The sequence below is a fragment of the Apium graveolens genome, chromosome 9 (genome assembly GCF_009905375.1).
Source record: "Apium graveolens cultivar Ventura chromosome 9, ASM990537v1, whole genome shotgun sequence".
Lineage (NCBI taxonomy): Eukaryota > Viridiplantae > Streptophyta > Magnoliopsida > Apiales > Apiaceae > Apium > Apium graveolens.
In genome coordinates this window covers 109,765,095-109,774,470 of record NC_133655.1, presented here as the reverse complement: position 1 = coordinate 109,774,470, position 9,376 = coordinate 109,765,095, and the positions used below count along the sequence as shown (strand labels likewise).

The following is a 9,376-nucleotide window of genomic DNA, read 5'->3' as shown; positions in this document are numbered from 1 at the left end:
TTATTATATTAATAATGAGCAAATATAAGGATTGTTATTGTAGTTGATTTACACTAGGACATTGTTGGCCTTTTCTGTAACCGCATCAGGCTTATGATGCACCAATACCATTTCGACACAAGAATAGGGAACCACATGTTACATGCAAGGAAAAAGTGCTACAAAAAGCCGGGGTCATTTGTTAATTGTCAAATAATATAAATGCTAGAAAAGGGTATCATATATTCCAACTGTTGCAGAAGCAAACCATAGAAAGAGCATCAAATGTTCCGATCGGTATTAAAGGAAACCAGATAATTTTATAATTCATAAGCTAATAAGCTACAGGTACCACCCTCCTAACTGCTATTCTTTACTCTTTCCTGACAGAAAAGAACAACTTCATCGGAAAACAAACCTACAAACTTCTTTTTTAAATATTGAGACAAACTTCTTTGTTAAACAAATGTAAAAACTTTACAAACTGAGCCAAATGGCCCAAATCAACTATGACATAATAATTAGATACATCCAGCTATAAGACTCCTCAAACAAAACTCACTTACCTGCTGACGGATTCGTCAATAGTTCAAGTGACTTCTGAAGGTAGTCAATGGCAATTGCGACATCATCAAATGCCAGTGCACCCACTGCAAACCTTGCTGCCTTGTGTGCCTCTGCAATCTTTTCAGGGGAAGGCTGATAATTGCTATCATATTGATATTCTTGGACAGAAGTAGGTGCAGGGTCTAAAATGTTTCCATTTCTACCATTTAAGCTCTGCTGTGAAGTTATATGGAATTTTGATGCATTAGACGCTGATGTGGTGTTGTACGAAGTTTCCGAACCTTGATAGTAAGAAGGGTGATGAGATGGAGCAGCAGGGAGACTACTCTCTGTAAAACTAGGGTAAGTCTGAAAGTTCGGATATAAGTGAGAAGGAATGTCTTGAGATTGGTAATGTGGAAAATGCTGTTGAGGTTCTTGTGGAAATGGCTGTTGATATAGATGAGCACTTGTACTATTATCTGATCTGCCAGTCAGGTTTGGTGATTGGAGGGACGAATAATCATCATTCGGAGGAAGTTGATGGAAATTATGAGATGGGTAATCATCAGTCGATGGTGGCTGATGGAAAGTAGGGGATTGATAATTTTTGGTATTATGAGGAATATTTGAAGGAGTTGATAAAATGTTTGAGGGATGTAGTGGAGTAGTATTTAAGGATGGCTGTGGATCAATTTTATCATAAGACCGAGATGATTGATCAAATTCTGGTGCCGGTTTCATATCCGGATCCGTATTGCTTTTTTCAGGATCCTATTAAAAGAGAATGTTATTGTTAGAACAACCTCGATAATTTTTCTTTGTTATTTTTCCTAAATAGCCACTTCGGGTAAATCAAATAATATTGCAATCTTACGAAAAGATAATATTCCAAAATTTACATCTAATATAACACCCAACTGGGATCTTAATACTAAAATTTAATATAAAATTTTAGTACTGCTATTTTTGAACTCGGATATGCAAATTTAAAATGCAGTTATCTAGGATATGCAGAAAAAAAATGGAAAAGGAAATATTATTTTCATATTGAGAGGTACCGTAGTAGTAACATATATGTTTTGTCTTTTGGGAACTATTTGCAATAGCAACCACAATATGTATTATCTTACAACTAACATCAAGAAGGTTTTGAATTTATGAATAGGACATGTTTTACTACCACAGTACCTTACTTTCCAATAAGCTTAAATCTTAACACATGGTAATTGGAATCTTCAATACCAGAGGTTCTAAAAAAAAGATTGAATCTTAAAGCCCATATATCCAGGGGCACCACATCTAATATACTGATACCACAAAAACAAAGAGGTTGGGGAAAACTAAAATTTTATACTAGTCACCAATGAATCAGTTCCGTTTGCACTCATAATTTTTTTTTTTTTTTTTTGTGTAAATTAACCGATACAGTTTTAACCAAACAAAAATTATTATTAATTAAAATATAAAAATAGATAGACCAACATACATAGCCACTACTTGACGGACTGGATAGATCATTATCAACCCCGGGAGGACCTGCAACAGGTTTCCTTCCTTCTTTGAGAGCTTTGCTTATATCTGCAGCTTTCCATGCTGCATATTTTTGTTTCTGCTCAAGCTGACAAATAAAACTGCAACATTAAAATTTATTTCCTACATAGAAAGTAAATTAACTGATCCATATAATGGTCATTCATAACCATAGAAATGAAATTTCAAACAGTAACCAGCAGTAACTTACATCAGGTTGAAGTTGGCCAAATTGATTGAGAATTTCAAAGAAAATACTAGCAGCATAGAAGGTCTTTGCAGTACCCCTGAAACAAGGTTGAAAGTTACAGCTCACAAACAGCAAGCAGCATCAGAAATTATATGTTTGTACACGGGGAAAAAAACTCAAGACAGATTATTCTGAATTACAAAGACTTTCTTGCTACCCATCTCTGTCCATGGCGTGTTTTAAAAATTTAAGTGAATACACATGGATTCCTTTTTCTTTACACTATTTAAGCAAACTAAAAACCAGTAAAGAAAGATAGCATTATAGTAATTTAATATGCTAATGTTTGAACGGAACAAAATCCATGTTTGTAAAATATTGAACTCGTTGAAAGTTGATACTACCTGAAATGAAATTGTATTAAAATCTTTTCAAGCATCATAGTGAGCCTAGTGAAAAAAAACTGATATAAACTGACAAGGTGCTTTACAATAATACTATAGTGACAAATAAAACTAATATAAAAACGATCATAGTATAGGTGAGCATAACTCTCTCTCTCTCTCTCTCTCTCTCTCTGCCATCCAGGAATCAAGATATATGTAAATTACCTCCCCCCCCCTTCCTCGCTCAAGCCCGAGAATCAAGATATATGTAAATGACCTCTCTGATTTGCAACACAGCCATACTGAACAAAAAGATGAATGTTTATCCTCCACTGAGGTCAAGTGAGGCCAACCAACTATCAAGTTAAGAGTTTTAAAAGAAATTGAATTTGCAGGTTACCAATTGCTGTTTGGATGTAGTAATGACTAACAAAAACGTTACTTGTTGTCACAAGGTATAAAGCTCACAAAACTATATGAATACAGTATTATGAAATGAAGAAGAAGGTCACCAACAATGGTGTCTTACTGAAGAAGCTAACTCATATTAAGAGAAGAGAGAGAGTTTATTATTTTTCAATTCTTATCTTTAGATCTACACCTCTAATCTATATTTATACTAACTACAAATCACTACTAACTAGCTGAGCTGGCATAACTAACTAACTGCAGTGATGTCACCCTGATGTTGACATGATGCTATTCTATTTGATAGTGTATGTTCATCATCCCCCCTCAAGCTTGGACGTGAGAAAAGATTGAGCACTCCAAGCTTGGACAGTAAAAATTCCATTGCATATGAAGGAATGGCTTTAGTGAGTAAATCTGCAGGTTGCTCTTGAGACGGAAGATAAGCTGTCTGAATAACTCCTTTTTGAAGCTTCTCCCGAACTAGATGACAATCTATTTCAATATGTTTTGTCCGTTCATGAAAAACGGGGTTAGCTGCTATATGCAAAGCTGAACGGTTATCACAGAATAGTGTCACAGGTTTCAGATTCTGAACTCCTAGCTCATGAAACAGAGATAACAGCCAAGTAATCTCACAGCAGACATCAGCCAGAGCTCGATATTCTGCTTCAGCAGAAGATCTTGACACAGTATGCTGTTTTTTCGACTTCCAAGAAAGCAAAGAATTACCCAACGTAATGCAATAGCCAGTTAGTGATTGTCGAGTATTTGGACAACCTCCCCAATCGGCATCAGCATAGGCTGTTAAACTCAGAGAACTATCAGAGGACAAAAAAAACCCTTGGCCAATAGTATGTTTGAGATACTTTACAACTTTTAGAGCAGCATCCATGTGACATTGCCGTGGTGATGCTAAAAATTGAGATAACACGTGAACCGAGTAAGATAAATCTGGGCGAGTGATTGTTAAATATATCAATCGACCAACTAAACGTCTATAGGGAGCAGGATTATACAGGAATGGTGAAGTACTATCACTTAACAAAGTGTGATTCTGTTCCATAGGAACTGTAGCAATACGAGCTTGCTCAAAACCAACATCTTTGATAATGTCAAAAGTATATTTCCTCTGATTCAAGTAGATACCTTTGTCTGATCTTGCAGCCTCAATCTCTAAGAAATACTTAATGGGACCTAAGTCCTTAATCTTGAAATGACTGGCTAAGTGTGACTTAATTCTGCTAACAGTAGTAGGATTGTTTCCCACGACTAGAATATCATCCACGTACACCAAAATAGCCAGAAAACTAGTTGGCTGAGCTAGTACAAACAAACTGTGATCTGAATGAGCTTGATGAAAGCCATACTCCAGTAAAACAGACTTAAATTTTATGAACCATTCTCTGGGAGATTGTTTTAGACCATAAATTGACTTAACCAGTCTACAAACAAGAGGAACATTATCAGAATAATGAGCAAACTGAGAAGGAATAGTGTACCCTTGAGGAATAGCCATATACACCTCCTCTTGCAACTCACCATAGAGAAAAGCATTAGTCACGTCCATCTGTGTAACAGACCAATTGCTAACTGCTGCCAAAGATAATAAAACTCTGACTGTAGTCATTTTTGCCACCGGGGCAAAAGTATCAAAATAATCCAGGCCTTCTGTTTGAGTAAATCCACGAGCAACTAACCTTGCTTTATAGCGTTCCACAGTACCATCTTGATGGAATTTCACCTTATACAACCATTTACAACTTACCACTCTCTTTCCTGTAGGTAAGGGTACTATTTTCCAAGTCTCATTAGCTTCAAGAGCTGCCAGCTCAGTAGCCATAGCTTCACACCACACTGAATGTTGACAAGCTGTTTTGTATGAAGTTGGTTCAGGAACATGAGTAATATTAGCCATAAAAGCATGATAGTCAGAAGAAAACAGATTTGACATCTGAAGTTGAACTGCATTAGTAGTTGGCTTGAGAATTTTTGGTACTCCGACATAATCTTGAAATTTTGCTGGCATTTGTTCGTGGTGAACCGATCTTTCTCTGATAACCGGAGGAGCTACTTGAGTTGATGATGACGTTTGAGTCGGAGAATCTCTATATTGCGATTCTACAACAGGATGAGAGCTAGAAGTTGTAGAATTAAAATCCTCAGAAAGAGGATCTGTATATGTAGTCTGTTCTGGGTACAAATAAGGAGGAGTAGGGGAAACAATGATAGATTTAAAAGGGTAGACCTGTTCACAAAAGTGTACATCTCTCGAAACAAAAACTTGTCTTGTTTCTAAATTCATTACTTTGTATGCCTTTTGAGCAAATGGGTAGCCAATGAATATGCATTTAGTAGATCTGTCAGCAAATTTATCTTTATGTGGACTATTATTTGTAGCAAAACACAAAGTTCCAAATACCTTCAAATGATCATATGATGGAGGTTTGTCAAATAAAATCTGATATGGAGACACCCCTTTTAAAAGTTGAGTAGGTGTTCTATTGAGCAAATAAGTGGCAGTGAGAATGCAATCCCCCCAGAAAGATATAGGTAAAGTTGCTTGAGTTCTTAGAGCTCTAGCAGTGTTTAAAAGGGTTCTGTGTTTGCGCTCCACAACACCATTTTGTTGTGGAGTGTATGCACAACTCTTTTGATGGATAATACCAAGAGATGAAAGATGACTTTGGAAAACTGAACTAAGAAATTCAGTTCCATTGTCAGTACAAATGTGTTTGACATCATACTTGAATTGTTTTGACACATAAGCTATAAAGTCTGTAAGTAATTTTGCAACTTGACCTTTATCTGCAAATAGATAAGTCCATGTAGCCCGAGATTTATCTTCAACTATAGTCAAGAAGTAGCTACAATTTCCATGTGTTTTATACTTGTATGGCCCCCAGACGTCCACATGAATAACATTGAACATTTCAGTACTAACAGAGATACTATTTGGAAATGGAATTCTAGTTTGTTTAGACAGAGAGCAAACTTCACAATCTTTGAACAACACGCTGTTATGATACATATCTTTAGGCAACAAGTTCATAGAAGAGATAGATGGGTGACCCAAACGGGCATGCCATAATGAAGAATCAACTACATGTGTCTTAGCTTGATTACAAAATACTGAATAAGCAGAATAACAATTTGTCACAAGTTTGTGAGTTGAAGTAGATGATTGAGCTGGCTGATTTAGGAGGTAGAGACCGTCTTGAAGTTCACCAATCTCTATGGTCTTCTTCAAGATATGGTCCTGAATATAACAAGCATCCTTAGTAAAAGATATATCACAAGAATTTGAATTTGTGAGTTTAGGAATAGACAGCAGATTGTAGTTAAAGCTCGGTACATGAAGCACTTCAGTAAGTGTTATATTGGAATGTAGTTGAATAGTGCCAATGTGTGTGACTGTGGTTGTTTGACCATTAGGTAAATGAAGAGTGGAATTTATAGTTTGGATATCAGTCATTAGATGTAAATGAGGGGTTATATGGTCTGTAGCCCCTGAATCTATAATCCACATAGAATCATTTAACAACTGTTTATAATTTGTATGACAGACAAAATGAAGGGCAGTACCAGCTAGATGATGATGTCCAAGATTTGCATTTTGATTTGAAGCAGTATGACTTGCAGCAGAGGAGAGATCCTTAAGACTTGTCTGTATCATGTTCATTAGTTGCTGACATTGTGCATTAGTGAAAGCTCCAGATTCACTATTCTTATCAGTCCCTTCATGAACAGCATCTGAAATAACATTGTAAGCACGAGAGTTCTTAACATCAGAGTTCCTATTATTTTGAACCTTTGGTTTGGGCTTAGGCTTGCCATAGAGTCTATGCCATTCAGGATATCCGTGCACACAGAAACATTTATCCTTATTGTGACCTGTCATACTACAAATTTCACAAATCACATTACTATCTGCATTAGTCTTTAGTTTAGAGATACGAGTAATCTTGTTTCCAGAATTAGACTGAAATTGAGAAAACCTCCCAACATCATTTTGCTTCACTGCCAAAGCTATTGACTCAGATGAATCGACACTGCTAGTACCAGAGATACATTCTCTTTGACTTTCTTCTTGCATCAGTATACTATAAGCAGCACTCAAACTTGGAACCGGACTCATCAACAACAAATGTCCTCTAATTGCAGTATACTGATCACTTAATCCCATCAAGAACTGAGATAATTTTGTGCTCTTATAGAATTTATCCAGTTTCTCATTAACAGAGCAAGTGCACTTTTTACAATCACATCGAGGCACATCAGTTAGAGCATCTAATTCATCATTTAAGGAGCGAAACTTAGTGAAGTATGAAGAGACTGACATATTTCCTTGATTTAGATAGGCAATTTCTCTTCGAAGATTGAACAGTTTCGGAATGTTTGTCTGAGCAAACCTAATTCTCAAATCCTCCCAAATTTCATGAGCATCATTCAAGTACATAACACTCTGTCTAATTTCAGGAGAAACAGTGTTAAGCAGCCATGAAATTACAATATCATTACAACGAGTCCAGTAAGTAAACAGATTATCAGTACAAGCAGGCTTAACACATGTTCCATTGACAAAACCTAACTTCAGTTTTGATGATAAAGCAATACGCATAGATCTAGACCACTGATTGTAGTTGTGTTCGTTGAGAGTAACAGTGATTAAGATCATACCTGGATGATCAGAAGAGTGAAGATAATATGGTGAATTAGAGTCAAGACCTGTAGTTGCATTCAAGTACGAACGATTAGGTGTAGTAGTAGATGAACTCGCCATTAACGGAGATTGATAGCTTGAAGGTTGAATTAGATCAGCGGAAGTAATCAGTATTGGTAACCTGGCTCTGATACCATGTCACAAGGTATAAAGCTCACAAAACTATATGAATACAGTATTATGAAATGAAGAAGGTCACCAACAATGGTGTCTTACTGAAGAAGCTAACTCATATTAAGAGAAGAGAGAGAGTTTATTATTTTTCAATTCTTATCTTTAGATCTACACCTCTAATCTATATTTATACTAACTACAAATCACTACTAACTAGCTGAGCTGGCATAACTAACTAACTGCAGTGATGTCACCCTGATGTTGACATGATGCTATTCTATTTGATAGTGTATGTTCATCACTTGTTCATCCAAAGCACGAGTATCAGTGATTTTAAAAAAAAATAATAACGATTCACACTTAAGGAATGGATATGAGAAAAAAGGTTTAAACAAAAGAAATCAATCCATATATGTTGTAATTAAAAACAAATTGTAGATGAAAGACTAAAAATAGTGTGTAGCCTATAGCAAGAAGGGATGAACATACTTATCAGCTCGACCAGCCCGATCTTGCTTGTCTGCCTTTGCAAAGACGTTCAACGCAAATCCTTCAATGTGTAAACTATCATCGGGTGTCAACTCTAGTGACTTCTTATCCTATGATCGTACAAGAAATCCAAATAAAAAACAATAAAAAAGATGCAAGAGTAACATAAACACCAAGAAAAATAAAAAAAAACAGAAAAGTAAAAAATGAAAGCAGTGAGGCAAGCAGGTACCTTTTCAAGCTGTTTGATAAGAGAAACAAGAAGAGCATTGGTAGTCTTAGTACGCTCCGTCTGAGGAATTTTTAATCCTCGTTCCATGGCATAAAGTCGACCTGAATATATAATTATAATACATACATATAATCTTAATTAATTTGTTATTAAACAAAACATACTCGACGTAGACTTCATTAGTAAAATGGAGACCCGAACATATACGATCATGATAAGAAACATATAGATAGATAGAGAGAGGAAGAAACATACAGTAGTAAGCGACGAGAGGATCGTGAACGTGCAACTCATCTGCTCGTTGTAAGAAAGGTAACAGCAGCTTTGCTGGTTCGTTTTCATTCCCCGTACTCATCCCCCCCTTTATTTTGTCTTCAAACAACAACAGACCGACAGACTTTTCATCAATCTCATCGCTATTAAGGTTTTTTCAACTGTCAAGTGCCTGCAAACAAACTACGCGTTTTGTATCAGATTTTTAGTATGCTTCGATTAAATTTAAGTTTTGTGTTTTCTTTTTTTTTAAAAAAAAAAATAAAAAAATAATTAGGCTTAAACTACAATTTTAATTTTGAGTAAATTAGATTAACTATTTTGTGCATTGGCTGTTTCAGACTTTTGTCATTTTTTACTCCAATTTATACTTTGTATCATTCTTGTTTGACAATTACTTTTGACTAACCGGTCCCGGATTAAAATGCTATTTTATTTAACGGATCAAATTTTGTTAGAGTAGATTATAATTTTTATGATATATTTTAGAGAGTTATAAATAT

General features: G+C 35.6%; 1 protein-coding gene across 3 annotated transcripts; it reads right to left on the bottom strand.

The window, feature by feature from the left end:
• Positions 1–387: 387 nt before the first annotated feature.
• Positions 388–9,075, bottom strand: LOC141684724 (protein HOMOLOG OF MAMMALIAN LYST-INTERACTING PROTEIN 5-like). 3 transcript variants are annotated; one of them, XM_074489825.1, is made up of 6 exons: positions 8,856–9,055; positions 8,601–8,701; positions 8,369–8,478; positions 2,270–2,345; positions 2,015–2,146; positions 388–1,299 (listed from the first exon to the last, which is right to left on the bottom strand). In XM_074489825.1, exons 1-6 carry the CDS (start codon positions 8,953–8,955, stop codon positions 538–540), a joined length of 1,281 nt encoding a protein of 426 aa, XP_074345926.1. In that variant the 5' UTR covers positions 8,956–9,055; the 3' UTR covers positions 388–537. The 3 variants fall into 3 exon arrangements, with proteins under 3 accessions (XP_074345926.1, XP_074345925.1, XP_074345927.1); XM_074489824.1 differs by lacking the exons at positions 388–1,299; positions 2,015–2,146; positions 2,270–2,345 and adding exons at positions 6,125–6,301; positions 6,628–7,892 and having other exon boundaries at positions 8,856–9,075; XM_074489826.1 differs by lacking the exons at positions 388–1,299; positions 2,015–2,146; positions 2,270–2,345; positions 8,856–9,055 and adding exons at positions 6,125–6,301; positions 6,628–7,770 and having other exon boundaries at positions 8,601–8,627.
• Between the last annotated feature and the right edge of the window lie 301 nt (positions 9,076–9,376).